Genomic DNA, 24,298 nt, shown 5'->3' on the forward strand with positions numbered 1-24,298 from the left:
CCTAATTAGCATAGCAATGGCTACCACTTTCATAATGATAAAATATTACAGTCAAGTACCCAAAGAAATGTATTAAACTTCTGATAAGAAATGGGGTTAAATATGATACTTTCGGTTGAGCTTTTCAGGCACTGTTATACGAGTAAAGGCAGCTATTAGATCTAGATTTTAAGGTACATGACATCATGTTACATGTAAATCTAGATAGACTGTAGGAGTGTAGGGTAGCTAGACCGTACGTAGACGAAGGAGTCGCATCGCAATGACTTGACTCTTGATGAGTGAGTGACTAGTTTAGTAGTTAGACTACTGACTTAGTGACTAGATGTAGATAATGATAAATGATTATCATTATCAGTAGATGATACTAAAAAGTAACTAATTTAACTAATGATAGACCATTAGATGATTAGATCTCATCATCTACTCTACTCTAACTCTACTCTGTGACAGTCTGACTGTTGTTACAGTACACTCTGTCACTGTAACTGTTTACTGTTACTAGTGTTAGTTACTGTAGTCTGTACAGTACTGTCAGTGTCAGTACTGTTCAAAGTACTAGACTGTTGTAGTACTAAGTACAGTCAGTGAGTCACAGTGTTACCAGTGTAACTGAGTGTAGTACTGCTAAGTCTGTCTACTATCACTATGCTAGTACAGTAGAGTAGTAGATCTAGTTAAATCTAGTAGTGTAGTAGTGATACTGTACATTGTCTACCGTATAATATGTATAATACAGCGTATTACTAGTATCACTATGTGACTAAAGTTCTAGATCTATATATATAGCATCAGTACTGTGAGTACTAGTTACTAGAGTCTATATTTCCAACTCTATATAATATAGATTATAGACTATTAAATTAAATAGTATAGATTATAATAGATCTAGAATAACTGTAGATTGTAGATCTACTACTACTAATGACTAGAATCTAGATTCAGATGTCAGATCTACAGTTGCCTGAGTTGCTACAGTCTACGCTAGTATAGAAGTGTACTAGTACTACTCACTACTGTACTAGTCTACAGTGTCTACAGTCAGTAGTATGAAATTTATAGATCTACTATGATGATAATTGATATCATAGTCAACCACAGTGGACCACACTATTCAGGATTATACTTATACGTTATTCACAGTCTGGGTGACTAATTTTCTGTTGACTGTTGTAGCTTTAAGACTGTTACTGTTACTAACAGTGTTACAGAGTTACACTGTTAGTATTGCTGTCTTAGTTATAAGTCTCTATGACTTGATCTAGAATGTTAATGATCATTAGATCTAGATAATGATGGGCAAAAGTTAACTAAAAAGTTAGAAACTTTTAGTTTTACTAAAAAAAATAATTTTAAAAGGCCATTGTTTAGCTAGAAAAAAAAGTTTTGTTAAAATTGTAGTTTAATTTATTTTTTTTTGTTACTAACTAAAAAGTTCAATTAAAATTTGTACAACTTTTCAACATGTGGCCAGGGTTGAAACTATGGTTGAAACACACATTCCTGTTTTCAGGTCATGTGATATCAATAACTTTGATTATCAAAAAAATGATGCAGTTAACAACTATTTAGTCAGTCTGCTTTTGAAGAGGGTAAAAAAGTAAGATGCTGGTAGAAGTTATGGGAGTAAACATTATATTATAAAATGTTAAACATATTTTGCCAAAAGTTTCTATGCAATATTATGAATGGGGTTGCTCCGAATTTTTTTGTGAGCCACGTGGACGTGTTAAATTTCTGTTTATAGTGGGAATCTGATTAGTGAGCTAGGTCAATATTTAGTGGTTTTAATCAATTTATTTGCAGCAAACAACAATTTTTTAACTGCAGGATCATCAAGTACTCTCTTTTTATAGTCTTTTTATTAAGACTATTTATTGAGTTCTAAGTCTAAATCGACAGATAAGCCTATATAGATCTAAAAGCATTAGGATAACCAACTCTAGAAAAAAAAATCTTTTAATCCACACCCTCTCTGGCCATAAAGGAAATAGACTGTGTCTAACTGATTTTAACAACCTGGTCAGCTAGACATACATGTGACATACACATGTAGGCCTAGTGTTCTGTACATGTGTAGTCAATGATACTACAAGACTACCCTGCTTCTTTTATTTATTACGCATTATGCAATAGTGTTTGCTTAATGTGGAGTGGTCAAACAAGAAAATAACACACTGGCATGGCTAGTCAAGCATGTTCGTAGATATATCTTTACGCTAAAATAGTTACACGCCCTCCCTGCCCAGAAAGTAAATAGACGGTGTATCCGACTGATTTTAACAACCTGACTAGATAGACCTACATGTGTAGGCCTATAGTGTTGGTCTACTGAGTGTGAAGTCCATAATGACAAGACCACCCTGTTTTTTTCCCCTTGCGCGTTTAATGGTTATGCAATATTGTTAGTATTATTTTTAGTGGTCAAACAAGAAAATAACCAAGCATGTATTTTACACTATAAAATAGTTATACAGGTCAAATGCTTCTTAAAACTCCAACGATTTCGTTTCCATTTCTTTGGTTGCTAGATCAAAATTTGAAATTCTAAATCTATGTTATTTAATGAGATTTTAAACTTTAGCGGTATAAGTAAGATTTTCCGTTATATAATAAGTTAATATAATTTTTAAAAAAGATTACCATTCTTTTCTAAGGTTTTAATTCAAGGCAAAAATTTAAGCACACATTTATTTAGACATCTTTTTTTTTATTTATTGTGCATTAACGTTTATGTAAGAAACATATTCCTTATTACTGATTTTATTATGGATAAATATTTCTACAATGCTAAAAGAATAAGATCGAACTGTAGTTAAACAGTCGGATGATTATATCTATATAGGTCTAGTTCGTAGATATATCTTTACGCTAAAATAGTTACACACCCTCCCTGCCCAGAAAGTAAATAGACGGTGTATCCAACTGATTTTAACAACCTGACTAGATAGACCTACACCCACCGCCACCAAAAAAAAAAGTTATGAAAAATTTAATTAATTTTCTTTAGTTTAGTTAAACTATATTTTGAAATTCATAGTTTAACTACTTTATTTTAATTGAAAATTAGTTTTGGTTTAACTTTTAAAAGTTAGTTTAGTTCCCATCACTAGATCTAGATGATATCTAGTCTAAATATCTAGAATTTAGACTTAGAAGTGTCACCTCCCTCAATCATCCTAATCCCCCCTCCCCCCCCCCCCCTCCGCCTTTAAAAAAAATAGTGTTAGTTTGTCCAATTTTTAAAAAATATAATACAGTGAGCTAATTATCAAAATTCACTATTCTTAATTAGATCTAGTAGATATATTCTATTTTAAAATCTTGTTTATGATGTTTATCCCTAGTTGGTTTGTTGTTTTTTTTTTGTTTTTTTTTTTTTTGTAAATTGAAATGTAAGATTATAACTGTAGAAACAAACTTAACATCAAATTGATTTTTTTTTTTTTTAAGAAATCTAGACTTTACTGGAATGGTTTACATTATACCACTGTTTATTCCATTGATTGTCAAAAATTTATTATATCTATACATCTATACCAAAATAGTAACACCCCCCCCCCCCCCCCCCCCCAAGCAGGGTTAGGGGCAGAGTCCCATGCACCAAGCATGTAGATGCATTTCAGTAACTTATTCTGATGTCTACAAGATGGGAGGTAAAAAAATTAAATTAAGAAAGGGTGAGGCGGGTCGATACTGTTACGTTCTCTCCTAATCAGGCCTTCTGTAAACACTGCTAAACACAACACAGCACATCTAACACATCAAGAACTTGACAACAAGAGCTCTGTTAATCTGGTACTTTAATAATGAGTGAATAAGTAGATAACAGCCAATACTAGACTATTGGAAACACATCAACAACTAAAATGTTATATTGTACATCACCGTACAATCTCTATCTCTTCCTGGACTCGTACATAACACTTGAGGACTCAACTGGGACCGACTTCATGGCCGACTAACAGTCTCTGTCTCCTGTCTTGAACTGCTGCTTTCTTACACACTGTGTCTCTCGTACACCAAGGCTTTTGATCACATGACCATAACAATGATCATATTTGCATGTAATCGCAGTACTGTCCCTTGTTCATGGCCCTGCTGACCTGAATGATTTGCATGAGTTCACGTGTGTGTCACTGTGACAAGTCAAAAGCTTGCTGTCAGAGTCACTCAAATTTATCACAGCATTAATCATTATCTATCATTATTTACCTATTTTATTTTAGTCATTTCCCCATCCTATCCCCACTTTCTTCACCTGCCCCACCTTTACCACCTCGGGCTAGACTTATTCGACCACCTTGGGACAACTAGACCAAGGCTTTCACTTATCTCCCTTGACCAGGGTAAAGATAAACACACAGTCTCTTTGATGTCAGACGGGCACAGTTGAAGTCACCTTCTCACACGTCTCTCTTCGATCTAGGAGATCACGCAGACCAACACGCCCATTGACCTTTCCAAGGTGCGACTCCCATCTCAAGTCTTCAAGTCTAATTCACCCACGTGTAAGATAATTCTTAGCCTAGGACATTTCCTGTTTCCGCCCACATTTTCCAGGCCTATATATAAGGTAGATTAAATCAAGCCAGACCCTCTTATTTCTCTATCACTGTCAATCGAGTCTGGACTACTTCATTTATTATCACTCCTAGAGGAATACCTGGTGGTAAGCCGAACTTAATCACAAGTTCCATCTTCATTACTTTGTGCATATTTCTCACTGGAGATTATCATGTGTATTTTATTTCACTTATGTTTAATTAGTGCATTGTGTATTTCTCACTGTCGTAAGTAGAAAACATAGACATGGCATATGTATATATTTATATATTGCATTAATCTATTAATGCTACGTTGCTCAATTGATCGTTGACGCAACCATGTATATCGTATTTTATTTCCTTTTTCTCGGCTGACCGCCTTGATAATTTTACTAGCGCACTAATACTGCGCGTAGAAAAGAGATATGAATTATCTCCCCTGTAGTCATTTTACTCAAAAGAGAGTTGCACCCCTTGAATGGACACGCGCTCCATTGTTTTCGGCCGACGGTCGTATGTAAACAAACTGTCATGGTCGCTGACCATCGCCCATCCCCCCCCCCCTTTCTGTTTTCCAACTTGTGTTGATTATTTGAGATTATTATTTCCCCTTATATGTACATTTTTATATTATTATTTCCCCTTTTATGTACATATCTATATTGCTACTATCTGCCATCTATTTTCCAAATCCCATTTGTCATCATCTCCTAATTGTACTCAAAAGCAATTTTACCAATCTGACGAATGCACCTCAGTCGAGGGCATCGATAAGATGCATGAGAGACATGTCCTAAATTGTCTTTATTTATCCACAGCCACCCTCAGGTGTCTGCCTATGTGCTTAGTGCCATTCAGCACTGCACTTGCCTACTGAGATCTACCCAACTATTTGTTTGGATCACCTGCCTATTTAACTGCCTATTTACCTGCCTATTTATTTGGCATTGCCTGCCTAGTCAATTGCCTATTTGCTATTGAGTATCATCTACCGCCTACGTGGATCTACTCAACTCTACTACTTGGTGCTATCGGCCTTGCCCGCCTAGTCGACAGCCCACCTGTCAACTTATTAGGTGCGACGTCCCTATAGACCCAGATCTGTGCGAGACGTCATAGCTACGCTAAACCTCACTGGACCTATCCTGTTAACTACGCTGCCCACGGCAGATCAGCTCTGCCCGCAGTAACCTTGTGCCCACGGTAGCCGGCCACCCGCCCTACTGTGCCCACTACAGATATTAGAACTTTGGATTGAGACTCCACAAGAACTATATCACCGGCGTCCCTCTACCCACTAGAGCGCCAGCTGCAGAACCTCAAGCTAGGACACAACCAGCTGCGACATCAACAGGACAACCAGCTAAGTTCAGAAGACAAAGTGACATACTCTCTTATTAAGTGCAAGAGTGATGATCAAAATTAGTATCAATTAGAGATAGATGCAAACCCTCCCCCTTTTTATTCTTTTATGTAAATATTTATATTAATAAATATTCGCCATTTTTAACTTTGTATCTTTCTTTCATTGCTTGTTTTGTTGCGTGCCTGCTCCCGATTTATATGCTGACGGGTTGGTGTGTATAGCTTTCAAAAATAATCATCCCCTAGACATTGAACGCGCCAAACACACGTCACATTCCCCAACCTGTCACAGTCACCTGAACCTATAGTTAACCCTATCGCGACGCAAATAGGGTTATAACAATACTGAAGTTTGCAGCAGAGCATTAGATTCTAACCATTTGAACTTAAATTCATTAAAAACAAGACAACACTTAATAATTAATATTTATCCAATAAAGATATCATTAATCCTCATTTGATTGAACACAATTATTAGGTATATTATAGAAAACATAAAAACACTTTGATTTTGGTATCAAACACAAAATGCAATATTTTTTTACAAATGCAAATGTGGAACACATAGTCTAAAGTCTATAAAACAAATTATACTATTTCTACTATTTCAAACTACAAGGCCTAATTTTAAGCATTAGGCCTAGGAAACTTGAAATTTAGACTAGATCATAATAGATCATTATGATTGATTTTATTAATGATAATGATTATCTTCATAGATTATGATTATCAACCAAGAACATTTATAAATTATAAAATAAAAAATAAGATCTTTATCTAGATGGCTGTTCTAATATTAGTAAAGCTATTCATTGTTATTTATTTAATTATCTGATTAATGGTTCTTTAATTTTAATAACTAGTGTAAATGTGAGATATATTGTCTACACTCGTCTACGTGATAACTATATGATAACAGAAATTTTTGAACTAGATCTCTCTAAATCCTTTTCTAAGCTTGTTAAATATCACAGGTTAATGTGGCTTTTGCTTTGGTAGTAGAGGAGCCAGCCATTTTTCCCAAATACTGAACAGGCTATCATTCTTGACAATCTTAAAGCGCTTCTTGGGTCCGTCAACAGTTGTATTGATTGATTTGTTGTTTGAAAAATAAATTAAAATAGACAAGGTCTACTTGAGGTTTGCTGTAGGACAAAAGTGCTTAAAATTTGTCAAGCTTACCAGGTCCTATCACACTGCAACACAGATCACTCTTGGTATGTTATAAGATCAACATTCTGCATACAAAAAGCCACCTTACAAAGAGGAATGGAAAACCTCAATTTGATGTGAAATATGCCACCCTGATCTCCAGATACAGTTTGTAGAATCTTTTCAATGTGACTACTAAATGCTCCTGGAAATACAGCAACAGAAAATAGGAACACCTTTAGTCCATCATTCAAAAGACTTCCCTAGACATCTTCTGAAGAAAAATTATAAAATGAAATGATTGGTACGACTCTAATTCAGCTATACTGACATCTGTCATCAGAGCAAAGAGGAATGCACTCGTTACATTAAAGGTGAAGCTCACTAAATGCAACCTGCTTATTCTGAAAGAAGCTACAGCCACTGTTCAGAGAACAGCACTGATCGGTGCCAATGAATACTGGGTATAGCTCAGAGTATTCAGCTTGCAATCCTAACAGGCAACCTCAGAGGGATGTATGATGGAATCAAAAAGGCTCTTAGACCCTCCCAAAACTAGTCAGCACCTCTAAAATAAACCACTGGGGAAATCATCACAAACATAAAAAAAAAATAATACTCGATGGGTCAAACACTACTACAAGCTCAGTCACTGCCTCAGCCCTCAATGCTATCAATAAATTACCCACAATGAATGAGCTAGATAAAGTACCAACCTTAGTAAAACTCAACAAAGCCTTATATGAATAGAGTACACTGTATAAAAATATGGTTTAGATTAAATGATTTTTTAGTATGAGAAATAACATATTCCCCAACACCTCTCATCAATTTTTAATTTACTTTCACATCTTATATAGATTATAGCCAATAAAGTTTTTTTTAATTTGGGCTCCATGTACATGTTAGTTGAAGCAATAATCCTTTTTTAAATTAATGCAATATTGGTATTATCAATACTAATACTTTATCCATTGGTTTTTAGTTGTAGAGTGCTATAGTAATTATGGGAGGGAGGATTACAATTAAAGTTACTTTTTATTTTTTTTTCATAATACGGGGTACTTTAGTTATTCTGATTGTAATTACTTTTCTTAGTAAATGTATAGAATAAGTTAGGGTTAGGGTAAGTTTACCATGAAGAAAGATAATACTGGTATGAAATAATCAGCCCTCATTGTGTGAGCTACAGCCATATATGTGTTTTGTGTGCATTGCCTTTTTACATAAAAAAAAAGGATAGGCTTTTTTGGTTTTGATGCTACAATGTACTTAGGCCCGCTCCTATCAGCTAAACTCCTGCAGGTTGTGTAAAATGTTCACATTTCAATAAGATAAAAATCCTTTTTGATAACAATTTCTGTCATTTATAAATTTGACATTTTAGACAATTTGTTTATACCAAAAAAAGCAATTTTAAGTCTGCTAATTTGCCTGTATAAATTTTTCTCTTATTGACTTTTAATAATCTTTTAATTTTAAATGTCAAGTGTCATTTAAAAAAAAATAATTTATCCTTTTTTTTAATTTGCAGGTTTTGCAATCATGAAAGGAAAAAGCTAAACAAAGGCCATCATCAGGCTATTTTTTTTCATATATTTTATTTATATTCAAAAGTAGTGCAGATCTTGCTATGAATGCAAACTAAAAATCCTGACATAAATAACATGCAGCTTCAAATATGTATATTTTACCATGGGAAAATATTTTCCTCGACAGTTCAAGACTTCACGGTTTCACTCATTAAGGACAATGAGACTGCGCGTTATGAGTGATCCAGATAAAAGTATCCCCAGATCTGGGCACTGTAATGGAGAGGCCAGAAATTTAGCCAGCATTGACTTTGAGGATGTAGAAGCTTTAAAAAATCAAATGAAAGTCAAATCAAAGATATCCCTTGTAGAAACACTTGGAGATTCATCTTTACGGGAAGATGAGCACACAATTCCTTATTCTCATGCTAATTCATTTCTTCAGCAAGAGGCTTTTGTTATAAGTTTAGTTAAATCAAAAGACTGCAGTGATGATGTGGAAGCAACACTGTCTCTATCCAGCGATAAAACATTAGACTTTGAACATGCTGATAATTCACTGAGGACTTTAGAAGATAGTATGGGTAAATTCAGTATAAAAAATGAACAAACCATTTCAAGCAATGGTTGTACAGCTCCAGTTGATGAAGAAACTGTGGGCTGCACCAGCCATTGTAACTCCCAGTTTAACTATGTGATGTCCTCACCAAAATTCACTGATGATCTGCCAGTTGAACTGGGTAAAAGTGCAAGATTCTCTAAAGTGTTAGAAAACATCTCATTACCTTTGTTATACATCCCAACCACAAGACAGCTTGTTAAAAGTAATGATGTTTCCTCTAATCACACAGACTTGCCAATTGTACATACAGATTTTAAACATTTATGTGTACCGGATAAAGATTATTCATGCAATGAATCAGAATCTGCAAGTTCCAACCAAGATCTGTCATGCAGTGAATTGTTAAGTCCTCGTTCTCCAATGCACAAAGCATACAGTGCCCAAGAGTTTCACTACTCTGCAGACAGTGATAGATATACATTGCACAGTGTAGATAGTTTTCCTGGATTCCAACACAACTTTGAGCCCAGTCACTATTTATTTGCAGATAATTCTAGTCTATCCAGTGTAAGCACTGGCACCGACTTTTCTGTGTCTGCTGTTTCAGTTGGTGAAGAGTTTACAGTAGATTCAAAAAACATTTCAGATGAGGCACTTTTCATGGACATTAACCTGCACTCCAGGAATTCTTTTGATAAAGGTGGAAATTCATCTTCGCTGGATAGTGGATATGGAGAAAAGAAAGCACCCCAGTTTCAGGCAGCTAAAAAAAAGTCATTTACTAGTTTAAAGTAAGTATTAAATAAGGGATGTCACATTGTTAATAATTGTATGTCTGATCTAAATCTTATCTTATAAATTCTCTTTTAACTTCAAAAATAAAACAATTTAAAATGAAATAGGTTTGGAAAATGAGGTGGACACTATCAGTGTGTCAGAGTACAAAGTAGTTCAAAAATTTAAAATAACACCTCTCTTCTATAAGCATGTTTATTGTGCTCTGATGTTTATATCACACAATTTCACACAAAACGGTCTGGCTGGTAACGTGTGAAGATATTTTTTTTTCCACATAATTGTTGCATGATTATAAAAGATCATTGGTCCTATCTTGACTCATACCAACCTCTCTGTTTTGTAAACATTTATAGATATATCAAATGTTCTTTGGTCTATATAACAATGGCCATTGTTGTGACAGACAGATCAAGTTTTATCATATACATCTAATGGGAAAAGTTAACTAGCAATAATTAGTATTGTTTTGATTAGAATACTATGCCCTTTAGAAATTTACAACAAAAATTGTTCATATTCATCTTTCTTTTACATTTGTTAAGAAATTTCTTCCATAAAAATTTTTACTCTACTAGACTTAAATGTTTTTGTAACTCAAAAAGCCTTTATTGTTTTAGAAACCAAAGTCTTTGAATGAAGACATGAGTTTTAGTCTAAAATCACAAGCCTAATAAACACATTCTTATTAGAACATCGGTGGCTGAGCGGTAAAGCGTTTGGCTTCCGAACCGGGTGTCCCGGGTTTGAATCCTGGTAAGGACTGGTATTTTTAATTTCGGGATCATTGGGCGCCTCTGAGTCCACCCAGCTCTAATGGTTACCTGACATTAGTTGGGGAAAAGTAAAGGTGGTTGGTCGTTGTGCTGGCCACATGACACCCTCGTTAACCGTAGGCCTTTGAAACAGATGACCTTTACATCATCTGAAAGGGGAAATTTACTTTACTTTACATTAGAACATCAGCCCTTAAAAATCATTTTTTAAATTCAATCTTGATGTGGATTTTTTTCTATTCTTTTTTAAATTGTTAACAATAACTGAATAAAAGTAATTTAGGTTTTGAGGCTAGAAATCGAGTATTAAAATAAATTGAATCATTGAAATTTTAATGTTCAAATTAAAAGGCCTATATAGATCTTTTCATCTGTTTATTTTTTTTTTTTATAGAAATTTGTTTTCTAAAAGAGCCAAAGAGGATAGTCTCCCAGGCTGGAAGTTATTTGGAAGGATACCGCCTAAAGATGTAACTCCACGCAATCCTCATGAGATCACATCAGAATTTCAAGCTCGGCAGTCTAAAATAGAAAAACCATCATTTCCAGCCAAAAAACAATGTTCAGAAGTCATGTCCACTACTGCCTTAATATTAGAGAATAGGCCTGGGTAAATGTTTGCTTTTAGGCTTAACAAAATGTATTCTTCAGTCAATGATATCTAGATTTTAAAATATATTATTCATATTGAATTTAATTTAACTATCACTTCATTTCAATTTAGAAATCTCCCTTCTAAGAGTCCAGAAGAAGCTGAAAAACACAGGCAGCAATATGAAGCCATGATAGAAGCAGCAAAAAAGAAAGGTAGAAAGTCTGTATGGTATCTTAGTGACTTAATATTTTACAGAAATATAAAATATATTAATAGTATAAAAAATATGTTTGTCAAAAGTATCTGTTTTTCAATAAAATCAACTGACCAATCATGATAAAACTTGACATGAATAATCATTAAACAAAAGTGAAGGTCGCAAAATATGTTGAAACCTCCCTAGGCACTTAATATTCCTTGAAATATCTCTGTTAATCATACAAGTTATCAAATGTGTCATCGTCATCATCATCCCAATCAAACCCAATTTCAACACATTAGATCTAGGTAAGTAAAGAAAATTTGATGAAATTTTTGTCATCAATTAAACCAACACCATTTGACCACTACTAATAACATTAAGCATAGGCCATAGAATATATCAACCCTCACATGACTCTTAGGTGCCTTAAAATAACACTCTAACTTATCTGGAACTTGTGTGATCAATATTGACTCTTGTCTGAATGGCCTTCATATGTCCTTTTTTTCAGGGTTCCATAGTTTTCAGTGAGGCGTGGTGGCAGGGTGGTAAAGCTCTTGGCTTCCTAACCATGGCATCATGGGTTCAAATTCTGGTGAAGATTGGGATATTTAATTTTGAGATCTTCAGGGCACCTCTGAGTCCACCCAGCTCTAATGAGTACTTGACAATAGTTGGGGAAAAGTAAAGGCAGTAGGTCGTTGTGCTGGCCACATGACATCCTTCTATAAGCATGGGCCTCAGAAACAGATGACCTTTAAATCTTCTGCCCTAAAGATCGCAGTTTTCAGTATACATTTCGTTGCAGATGTGCCCAAAATCCTATCAAATATATCATTACTATTATAGATTTTATATATAAAAAAAAAGTTTTAATATATGTTTAGATATTTTGTCTCTGCTGCTAAATGAGTTGGCCAGTTATTCATTATGTTTGGTATATTTTATTTATTTATTATTTTCTAAATACTTCTACTGGTTCCATCAACATGACCAGGAACTACCATAAAAAGTTTTTAAAGTTGTCAGTATGTCAGTGAACAAAATACTGGAACATTACACCATAAACATTGCATCCTGATTGCAGAGAAAAGCAAAGAAAAATTTCAAATCTGTCATTGACAATTGAATATTTGAGAGATTTGAAAAAAAATTATTTCTTACACCTCTGAGTTGATTTTAAAATAAGTATAGAAAAGATGAATGTACAATGTACACTTTTCTTGTGCTTTGAAATGAACAAATGACACATCTGATACAAATGCTCAGTTTTTGTTAATCTTTTTCTTTTTTTAATTTTCATGGCAATGCTATTTCAGTATTTAGTATTTTTTTAATCTGAAAATGAAATGATTGTTGTATAACTGTTTACTATAGACATTACAAAAGAAAATCCTCAGTCTTTACATATACTGTGCTCATGTGTTTATGTATTCTAATCTGACATTTTGTCTTCTTTGTTTGCTACACCAGAATTGAAGGATATGAAGCAAAAGAAAAAACAGCTCCTTCAGCAGAGAAAACTTGAGGATCAGATGATGGCTGCAGCAAAAATTTGGGATACTGAAATTTTACCTAACTGGGAGGCCATGTAAGTATTTGTAGCATTATAATGATAGCAAAGCTGCCATCATAAATTTGTTGTGTATTGAATTTTTATTTTTTTCAGTCAATTTTTTTTTTTACATTTATTTGTCACAAATTGTAATAAAATTCTGTATGTGTATTAGCCTTATAATAGTTTAATACTAATCTCTGGATAATTTTCTTTTTAACTAAAATTACATAGACTTTGACAAATCATTCATTATAAGTTGGAATCACTTTAATATTCACTTTTGTATTAATGACAACAATACATATTTCTACCATTATATAGCTATCATTTATGACATTTTTCTTTTATTTTTGTGTCCTTCCCACCTATGATCTCATGTTACTGTAGACAATTCCTATGTTTGTATTGAAATCTTACATGAAAATGATACACACATTTTTGCAAGCAAATAAGTGGGCCAGATTTCCCAGGCAGTCAACCACCTCTACCCCTTCCTGATAAGGAACTGTCTTCTCTAGGTATCCATTTGAAGTCTTTCATCTTGAGCTAGGATTAAGGGGTAAAAGATTATATTAGTTCATTTAGATTGAACTACCAGCTCAAGCTGCTTGATGTCATGTAGAACAGGTAAAGAAAACAAAATTGTGCATAAAGAAATTAAACTCAAGGTTTCATTTATAGAAAATTGATTAGTTCCCTTTTTTCTTTCTTTAATTTAAACCTTTGTTTTAATTCCTTTCAAATGTTAGCATTATTTAAAAGAGTTCCTTGTTATCATTAGGGGAGATCATGTTAAGGTCATCTGTTTAATGGGCCAACAGCCTAGACCAGGGTGTCATGTAACCATCACAAAAACCAACTGTCTTTACTTTACCCAACTTAACCATTGGTTGGACTCAGGGGTACTCTAAAAATCACGAAACCCAAAATCCCAGTCTTCATTGAGATTCGAACCCAGGACCCCAGGTTCGGAAGCCAAGCACTTAACCACTCAGTTTATAAATAAACTTATTTGAATTTAAAATATGTCACTGGTCTTCTGTTTGTTTATTTGTTTTTCTTCTGTTTAATTTTGTCTTGATTAGGAGACATAGTAAAAAGGCCAAAGATTTGTGGTGGTTGGGCTTGCCACCTTGTGTGAGAGGAAAAGTCTGGCAGTTAGCTATTGGCAATGATCTGAATATTACACATGGTAAATTTAACTTGATTGTCCATAAATACTTTTTTTGAATTAAAGCAGTTTAAGTCATTATCCATTCTATTTTTTATTTTTATTTTTTAAAGTCTTGATTTTGACACATTTTCTGTTCCTCTTTAAATTTTAGGATAAATTATTTCTGCATTTTAAAAATTGGTTTTATGTTTTTACATTTTCTTATGCACAATATACTATTTGATTAGCATCCATAATATACCATTCAAAATGTTTAGTCTGACTTTGTTTTTGTTTTTTACATTTGATCCAGCACTGTATAGTATTTGTCATGAGAGAGCTGAAGAAAGAATCACTTTTATTAGAGATGAAACTCAAGGTAGTTTAACTTTGGATGGTAAGGCTCTTTTATGTATATACTTTATACATAGGTATCAGAATTTTTAAGCGCTGTTATATGACCTGAGCTATTTCACTTTTCATTTTTTTTAAAATCAAAATTACAGGGTCAACTGTGCAACAAGAACCATCCAACAAAGAGTCCAGTGTTAGAGTGATCAAACTTGATGTCTCTAGAACATTCCCACATCTCTGCATTTTCCAAAAAGTAATTACTTTTTTTTTAAATTTGAGAATCATAGTAATGGCAGTATTTACTTTTTTCATTTTCTGCACACACATACACACTTGTTAAAATTGTATCTGGACTAAGGTTCCATACTAAAAGAAAGACTTTAGGCTATATAATGTAACGTTTCTCACTATCCAGGCTCTCTGCAAACTGCACCACACGACACAACCAATCTAAAGAACTTAATAACTCAGGGCCCCAAAGTAACAGTAACAGTTTAATTTCAAATACATCACAGCCAAACTGTACAATTGGCAACAACATTAACACTGACTGTACCAAAAGCTTGCCTCTGTCCTAGAATTTCTATACACATTGTACTGTTCTGACTTTGCCTCGTACTGGTCACATTGCAAGATAACTTAAAGCCCCTTGACTCCAACACACTCGCTCTTATATAGGGTTCCCACAGGCCTTATAGAACCTGATGGAACGTTGCTTGACCACTTTGGTTGATTAAATTCACAGTGACTTGCGTGCATAATATTTACAACACAGGTCCTTCCCAAACTGGTGTGTAATGTCACTCGTCACTGTTGACCGCTTGTCTAACCCTGGCCTGGGGCGATTTGCATAGTCTAAAAACACACAGCACTACCCCCATCTGTGTCACCACCAGGTTTATAACAATACATTTAACTTTAACTCTTAATGTTTCCTTGTTCCAGGGAGGTCCACTGTATGACCTACTTCACAGTCTACTTGGTGCTTATGCTTGTTACAGACCTGATGTTGGATATGTGAGTAGCTTCTGTTTGACTATAGAGAAATGTGCGAATCCCTTAATGATGGCAATATTTTGACATTAAAGTTCAGTTACATTTAATAGATTTTTTTTTTTACATTTTTATGTGTTTTTTTTATTATTATTATAATTTTTTACTACAGGTGCAGGGTATGTCATTTATTGCCGCAATTTTATTACTTAATATGGATGTTGCTGATGCCTTTGTTTGTTTTGCCAACTTGCTCAACCGGCCTTGTCAATTGGCTTTTTTCCGGATGGATGAAAATTTGGTGATTTTTCTTTTAATATTTATCTTGATGTGAACAAGTTCAATTCATCTAACATAGCTACTAAAACTAATACTAGTTATCTGATGCTAGCACTAAGATGCAGCACAGGCACATTTCTGTAAAGCCTATAGATTTAATTACTGTTAATTGTTGTGTTGGTTTAAAGTTTCAGCTAAAAAAATAACTTTATCAAAGTATTAATGTTTTAATATTTGTTGTAATTTCTTATTTAACAGATGACAGCATATTATAGAACTTTTGAGGAATTCTTTAAAGAAAACTTGCCCAGACTTTATGCTCATTTCATTTGTTTAAGTGTCACTCCAAACCTATATCTTATGGAATGGTAAATCTTTTTTTTTCCACTGTTGATTACTTTCCATTTTATTGTATAAAGATTTATGGTTTATTTTTAAACAAAAAATTACTTTATCAATTTTTATTTCAGTTACACTTTATTCACTTCCATGCTGTGAAATTTTTTAAAAATGTTATATTACTCTTACTAAAACAGACATGCCTATCGTCCCACATTATGCGGAACTGTCCCACAAAAATCATCAAAAAAAGCTCACATGTTCCACATTGGCGTCTTTTTGTTCTGCTAAGTCTGAATGCCAACAAAAGAAAAAATCACCATTATTTTCAATAAAATATTTATTAATAGTGAGAAATGAAAATACTGAATGCAAAATAAAATATTTATAGGTCTGTGTTTATTGCTTACATTTCGTCTCATTCCATAAACTAAGCTTATTAATATTAGAATCTTCTAATTATAAACCTACTTCTAGATATAGATCTAGACTCTATTCTCTAGCTAGAGTGTTGAGATCTAGACTAAAGTGACTAGAGTCTGGTAACTAGTTTAGACTTAGATCTTATTCTTGTAGACTAAATTCTTTTAGATCTAGAAGAATCTAGACCCACCACAGTCTACATCTAGAATCTAGAGACCTAGATAATCAAGTAGATATATATCTAGATTTAGTACTACACAGTAGCATTAGAATACCTAAGATTAGTCATTAGAATGGTGAGATCTATATTCTATAATTTTTGAATATCCTAGATCTAGAATCATTTATCTGTTTTAGGAAGTAAATCTAGATCTATTTCTGTAATATAGATCTAGATCTATAATTACTAATTTATTAGACAATATTTGTTTTACCCATTAGATCTAGTTAAGGTAATTGAACTCATCATATAGATTTAGATATATATAGATTTTGATATATATATATATATAGATCTCAAGCAAAGGACATAATTATGATAGACAGATTTACTTAGTTTTAATTATTCTATTTACATCTAATTAATAAAAAGCAAACAAGCATTGTTATTTAATAATAATTTGAAGTTTTATCTTCTTATCTTATATATTGCAGACATTACTTCAAAAAAGAAGATAATTACATCCTATTTATTTATTGCGCGCAATATGGCTATTGTCACAGCTTTCCTATTATATAACTCTATCTACTTATACTTATAACTTGATAGAATCTACCTTAGGTCTCGATATGTCTAGGTGTCCCTGGTTCAGTTCTAGTTAACGAAATAAAACAATTAAACCACTAGAGCAAACACATAAACTTTAATCAACTTTACTAAATATCACACACGCTGGTCTCTGTCTAACAACAAAACACACTTCCGGTCATTCGGCAGATTGTAAAAATAGATTATACATACATACACACATTCATCCATGACATCTTGCCTCTCCTAAAATTATAATCAATTTTTACAAAGATACATAAAAAACATGATTATAAAACAAGTATAAAACATTACAACACAATACAACAAAAATGTTAATTCGATAGGCCACAAAGACTCTGAATATGCCACACAGGCGTTTATGTATCCAAACAACTTGAACATAGTCACACAGACTTTAATGTAGTCACACAGACTTTAATGTAGTCACGCAGACTGCAAATGTAATAGGCACACAGTCTATAGTTAAGACACACAGTCTTAGAAGATGAAGACACACAGTCTTAAAAGATGAAGACACAAAGTCTTAGTTGTAGACAGAAAGTCTACCATCAAGCAACAAAGTCGAAACTGTTGAAGACACAAAGTCTTTGATGAAGCAACACATGCTTGTGAGAAGCCACGTAGGCTTATATCAAAACACACTTCCGGTCATTCGCGCTGATTGTAAAAATAGATTATACATACATACACACATTCATCCGTGACAGCTATTAAACTTTAATGTGTTTATGTTCCACATTGAAGCATGAAATTCCACATTTTCAACCTGAGTGTTCCACATTCTGGGTCTTGTGGGTAGGCATGTCTGCTAAACTTACTGATAGATGTCTTTTTTAAGCTGTTGTTTTGTCCTGTGGAGACTTTTTAATTTAGTCTCAACAAATCTATAAATACTACAGAAATATTGGTATCAGTTTTTTTTTATCAATATGTATGCTGGGGAATGAACTATTTTTAGTGAAATTTTAACAATTCTTTGCATTGATTTCATTTTCTTATATTTTTCTAGGGTGTTCCTGTTGTACAGTAAATCTCTTCCACTCGATGTGGCATGCAGAGTTTGGGATGTATTTTTCAGAGATGGAGAAGAATTTTTATTTAGAACAGCTCTTGGTAAGTGGACAACTTAGATCTGGACAAATGTCTTGTAATTAAATAGCATTGTAGTTTCTAATTTTAATTTCACATTTTTAATGACAGCATTTTTTTTACTTGACAGCAATCTTGAATATTTATGAGAGCATCTTACTGAAGATGGACTTTATTCATGTAGCTCAGTTCTTGACCAAACTGCCTGAAGACATTTGTGTTGATCACTTGTTTAAGGAAGTGGAAAACATCAGAATGCACATTGACAAGAAAGGATTTCAGGCTGTGTATGCAATGTTTAAAGAGCCCCATGAGGGTGTTTCTTAGCATCAAGAATAATGTGGTGTACAGTTTCATTGTCCTTTTGAGTGTAGAGTTGAAATATTTTGTAGCATGCATTGGTCAGTTTTGCCACTAATATTATGCAGTGGTCAGTTTTGCCACTCATTTTAATGTCTTTGTATGAAGCAATATTTTTTTTTCCCATTATTTTGCTAAAGTGCCAGAGAAACTGATGTTTGTACCATTCAATTAGAATTATGCCTTCTTCTAAATGGCCAGCCATGCAAAACAGATGATTATGAATAATGTAGAGCATTTGATCAAATAATAATTTCATTTATGAATAGAATTGATTCATTCAGTTTGAAACCATCTTTCATTAACTGAAGTTATTTATATGCAAGGTTTGTTGTTTGTTTTTTTTTGCTGTTTGTGATTTAAGAAAAATAGAAGAATAAGGTTATTGAAACTTGTCTCAACTGTCAGAATAGATTTGAATATAAGTTTTATTCCAAAATGTCTACATACTTCAGTTGTTTTAAACCATTTCAAAGTAATTCCAGTGTACAAAAAATATTTGATTATCAAATTATTAACTATTACTTAAATCAGTGAGATTCTTAATCTACAAGTTCATATTTTATCATAATCCCTAATCTTATAAATGTAAATAGGAAAATTGAAGATTTTTCTAACTAGTCTTCAGGCAACTTCAGACATGATTCATTCAAAACAGCACTAACAGCCTCCCATTACAAAAATAAAGTTTGCCAAAGATTTTTAGTCTCGAGTCAAATGTTGGCATTACTTTTTACTATGTCTTTTTAATACATTTGGCGACATAAGATTTCTATCCAACCAATTATTGTTTCTCTGTCTAGCATTTGGAAATTTCCTTTGCTGAATTTTTTTTCTTGTATCTGAGAAATATAAGTACTTTAGCTGGATGCACTAAGTCTTTCATGTACAAACTGACTCATTGTCAATGCATTGCTGCATAAAGTTTATTCACAAGATGCTCTGAATTTTATTTTCTTAACATAATAAGTTGAATAAAATTGATTTGCATCCTAACATTATGAAATGCTGTGATCTGTCTTGGAAATGTTCATTATTTAAAAAAAAAACATCTGTATTTAAAAATATATTCAGCTAGTGAATTTTGTAGTATCTAGAGTATAATACATGATTTACCATTCATATGATTTTGCGGTTTATGCAAATACATTGTACAAGACATCTTCACTAAGTCTACAAATATTTGTTTGTTACCGAACAGCAAGAAGGTTTCCTGTTTTTGTTTTGTTGCTGTTTTTAGTTTTTTAAAATTCTTTTGAAAAGAATAATTCATGTAATTTTCATGATTGATCTAGATTGTTCTATTATGTTAAGCTAGTTTCAATCTTTGTTGATTGTTATGTTGAATCACACTTGTCCCTCGATTCTACTTATATTTTTTTTTTACTTAATTTATGTGTGAGTGTGTTAAAGCTAACATAAATTCTACCATAAGTTTTATTGTAATTAAAGATAATTAACAGTGCAGGCATTTCTCATCATTAAAATGTAGTATTACTTAACTCTTAAGCATATTTTACTAAATCTTTATTAGAATCGAAAGAGTTCAAAAACAAAAACAAAAAAAGACAAAAGCGGACTGTCAGCATCACCATTCTGTAGTTAACAAGATCAGTAGTTGATTTTGAATTCCACGTCCTCATTAATTGCAATATTTACATAATGATTTCTTCTAAACTCAAATTTCAAATAATAAAATATATATACATAGATTTATATAAATGTTAACATTATAGTGATGTAATTATTGTGTTAAATAGAAACTAAATACTATTGTAGGCCTACTTAGTAGAATGGTGTGGATCAAACTAAATGTCCATAGCAGTCTAATATATTTTCCACACACAAGTGCATTACCTTACCTATTTTCTTAAATAAATATAGAGTATAGAAATTTTATATCAAACAACTCCCAACAGCCTATATTGTCTGCGTAATTCCAAAGCTGAGATGCCTTGAGATGTGTCCACCTAAACAATTAAAACAGCTTCAAATATTTTCATTACAAACTAAAGAATTTTTTTTATGTATAAATTTGTCTCCAAAACACAGTTTTTTTAGGCTGTAAATTTGTACAGAAATATTATAAAAATAAAATTAAAAAAAAAATGTGTGCAGAATTCTGTCTGTACTTCTGTAAGTCTTATTCATCTTTCAATACTATTCTTATGGAAGATAATGACAAACTATGCTTACACATATAATGCTTAAATTCAGTTGACCTCTCTACTAAACTTAACCTAATTTGTAGTCAACACAAATAAAGTATATTTATGTCAATAATTGAACATCTACAAACAAAATGTGCTTGATAAATTCCACTTTGTCCATTCCATTGCAAAACAGTTCCCTCATATATTGTCTAGACCTTTTTTTGTTGTTTCAATAAATTCCTTAAACAAGATGCTAATGTTGCTAAGAATTGGTTTCATTAAATGAGGAAATAAACTGTTGCTTAGAGAGTAGATTCCAATAATGTTTCCAAAATATAAAAAGACTTTATATACTACTAATGTCCCTCATATAAAATGAAATGTGCAGAAATATTTTCATATCTTTTATTCAAACTGAAAAGCACCATTCAATGCAAAGCAATATGATGTGATATTTTCAACAAACATTTATTTACATATATGAAATCTCCCAAGTTGCTAATATTTTGGTTCATCACTACAATTATTTTTTGTTCTTTCTGTAATCTACATCATGATATTAAACCATTCATTTGTGAATCATTCTTTTTTTGTAATAAAATTTGATATTACACAATTCTTTGTAATCTACCTTACATAGTTTTCATATACCAACAACAAAGAATTGATATATTTTTATTTAGTTTCATATACTTCTATATAAAGTTTCATTAGATCACCATATAAAATTATAAATAATTCTATAGTCTACTCATAAACATCATGTTCTTGTAATTGAAGTCAACTTTTCTCTCTTAATTAAGCAAAGATTCCCCTAGAGTCAATTTTTTAAATTCCCAAATATCCCTTTCCCCAATCCCCTAAACCCACATACAATTTTTTTTTCAGTCAATTTTTTAAATCTAGTTCACTGTTTACTAGTATAAAGAACAAAACAGTGTTTCAAGTATTCTCAGCTGATTGTCAACAGGTACAGCTTCAGAAACACTTAGAGGAATGTATTCTTTTCATTTTCTTTTGAGAATCAGTAAAATCATTTTATCTTTATAATGAAGATCCAAGTCTCAATGGAGTGAGGATTTGACATTAATAAGTACCAGATAGTGGTTTACTATTCATGATCAGACTAATGGGTTCAATTAAGATCATGTCTAGAAGTACTTGAGGTTCTCGAAACTTGTAAGATCTGACACAAATAATTTGTAAATAGACATTCACATTATAACATCAGTAGATGGATTTTTTTTGGCCAGTTTATTATTATGATACCAGCCATTGTAAATCTAGCTGGAATTAAAATGAAAAAAAATGTTTCAAAGCCAGTACAATGACATGAGAAGATAATTTTTGTTTTAATCTTGCTTGTTGCTAAAGTGTAAATGAAATGTGATCAGGGATTATAGTAACAACACACTATAGTTAATAAGCCGGATCATTTTTGAAACAAAAATTCTTAATTTTATAATGTATATTTGTAGTTTTGTTTTGTTTGTTCATCAAGTGCTACCCTATATGTTTCATAACTATTTTTATATTAACCTATTCTTTTTGTGGATTTGTGGAATAGTTTGTAGGAACACCTTAGTAGAAAATGTTTCTCAGAGTTTGCAAAAACATCCACCACAATCCCCCCCCCCCCCTCCAATGACAAATATTTATTTTAGATTCAGCCAAAAATCAAGTTTATTTGTAATCCTTTTTTATGTTCAACTTCTTTTTTAGTTGATTGTAGTTCTATTTCTGGTTCCTATTCACAAGTTAAGCTTGTTATTTTATACAAATATTTCTATGAATAACTTAATGATATTACTAGTACAACACCTTCAAAACACATCACCCTTAAAGTTTCATAATTAAAAAGATACTTTATTGTGTAGGTGTGAAAGTATGTTGTGTATTTTGTTATTGTTTTCAAGTATTTATTTATAAAGTTGATTTCAAAAGACATTAGTTGTACAAATAAAACAAAGCTATCGTTGCATGGTTTCTTCAAATTTTCATTTCCTCTTGTTATTGTGCTATCCATTTCAACTGATGAATTTATGCATCAAGTTAATAAAAGTATTGGAATACAATTAGTACTGACTTGAATCAGTTTCTCTACTTTACACACACACACACACGTATATATACCTAACAAATTGTATTAGTTCAGGAACAAAAGCTGGACTCAGCAGATAATTGATAATATACAGAACAATAAAAACAACACAAGATATTAAAAATTTACAAAAAGAAAAGAATTACAGAAATGGAAACAAATTGGAGCATGTCTTTTCACTCAGAAAAATGACAATAAAGAGTAACAAAAAACTACTTATCTTATTCATGGCAAGTCAGTTACACAAATTATAAACCATAAATATCTAGATGAAAGTAATAAATGAAAAGTTATATCGGAATCTCGATATTATTGAAATTATTTTTAAAAGTTAAAGTACGAGGGATTATTTTTATTAATAGAAATTTATACAAATCAGAAACACAGCTAAAATGCTATTTAAACTTGATTTGGCCACTATTGAAAATATGTCCTACGTTTGGGACTACTTAAATCCAGAAAGTAGAACAGACGCAAAATAGAGCTGTGAAATTTATAACAAAAGAATATTCGATTGAAGTAAACCATTTGTAAAATTAATTAATTTACAGACTCTTTTTAGAGTAAAACGTAAAGTAACAATAGGCCTAAATAAAACACTGAACTATAATTTAAAAACACAAAAGAAACAACCTATATAAGACTCAAAGCATAAAGGCACATGTACACTTGTAGCCCCCCATAAACAATTGAGCTAGGGATGACGTAGGGCTTGTAGAGTAGCTCACAAGTGATATGCGCTTCGAAATGTGGTCACTTCAAGGGGCCCGAGTTCCAACCTAGCCCGTTGGCCCGTTTCCATCCTCTGCCGTCCTTACAAAATGATAGACCAACATTATTGAATTACCAATGGAACAATAAAACCAGGGACTGAAAAGAACATTTTACGTAAGCCTCTTGCAGTCTTGAATCTCAGAACGGACTACCATCATAATGCTCATAAAGGCTCGTGTAGGACCACATACTTATTCTTGTTATACTAAAAACCATATCTTCTCAGCAATTAGGTCAAACAAGAACGTCATTTTTAGCGACCCACGAAAGGGGAATAGCCTCTATTAGTTTTGTGTGGTCTGTCGTCCGAAATCATATTTTAAATGGTTCAAAGTTCTAATGCAAAGGCTACATCCTTCCTTCTTTTCTGAAAACGAACAGTTTAATTTTTAAAATTAACTATGCAAGCAGTTGTTTGTTTTTT

General features: G+C 32.5%; 1 protein-coding gene across 2 annotated transcripts; it reads left to right on the forward strand.

Moving 5' to 3' along the window:
- On the forward strand, positions 1-23,077 carry LOC106071138 (TBC1 domain family member 12-like). Of its 2 annotated transcripts, none has more exons than XM_013231173.2 (13): positions 1-281; positions 8,599-9,949; positions 11,124-11,339; positions 11,454-11,536; positions 13,000-13,117; positions 14,170-14,276; positions 14,551-14,634; positions 14,744-14,844; positions 15,537-15,608; positions 15,757-15,885; positions 16,122-16,231; positions 18,407-18,510; positions 18,617-23,077. In XM_013231173.2, exons 2-13 carry the CDS (start codon positions 8,760-8,762, stop codon positions 18,811-18,813), a joined length of 2,511 nt encoding a protein of 836 aa, XP_013086627.2. In that variant the 5' UTR covers positions 1-281; positions 8,599-8,759; the 3' UTR covers positions 18,814-23,077. The 2 variants fall into 2 exon arrangements, with proteins under 2 accessions (XP_013086627.2, XP_013086626.2); XM_013231172.2 differs by having other exon boundaries at positions 1-173.
- The last annotated feature ends 1,221 nt before the right edge of the window (positions 23,078-24,298 follow it).

Source organism: Biomphalaria glabrata, chromosome 1 (assembly GCF_947242115.1).
Source record: "Biomphalaria glabrata chromosome 1, xgBioGlab47.1, whole genome shotgun sequence".
Taxonomy (NCBI): Eukaryota; Metazoa; Mollusca; class Gastropoda; family Planorbidae; genus Biomphalaria; species Biomphalaria glabrata.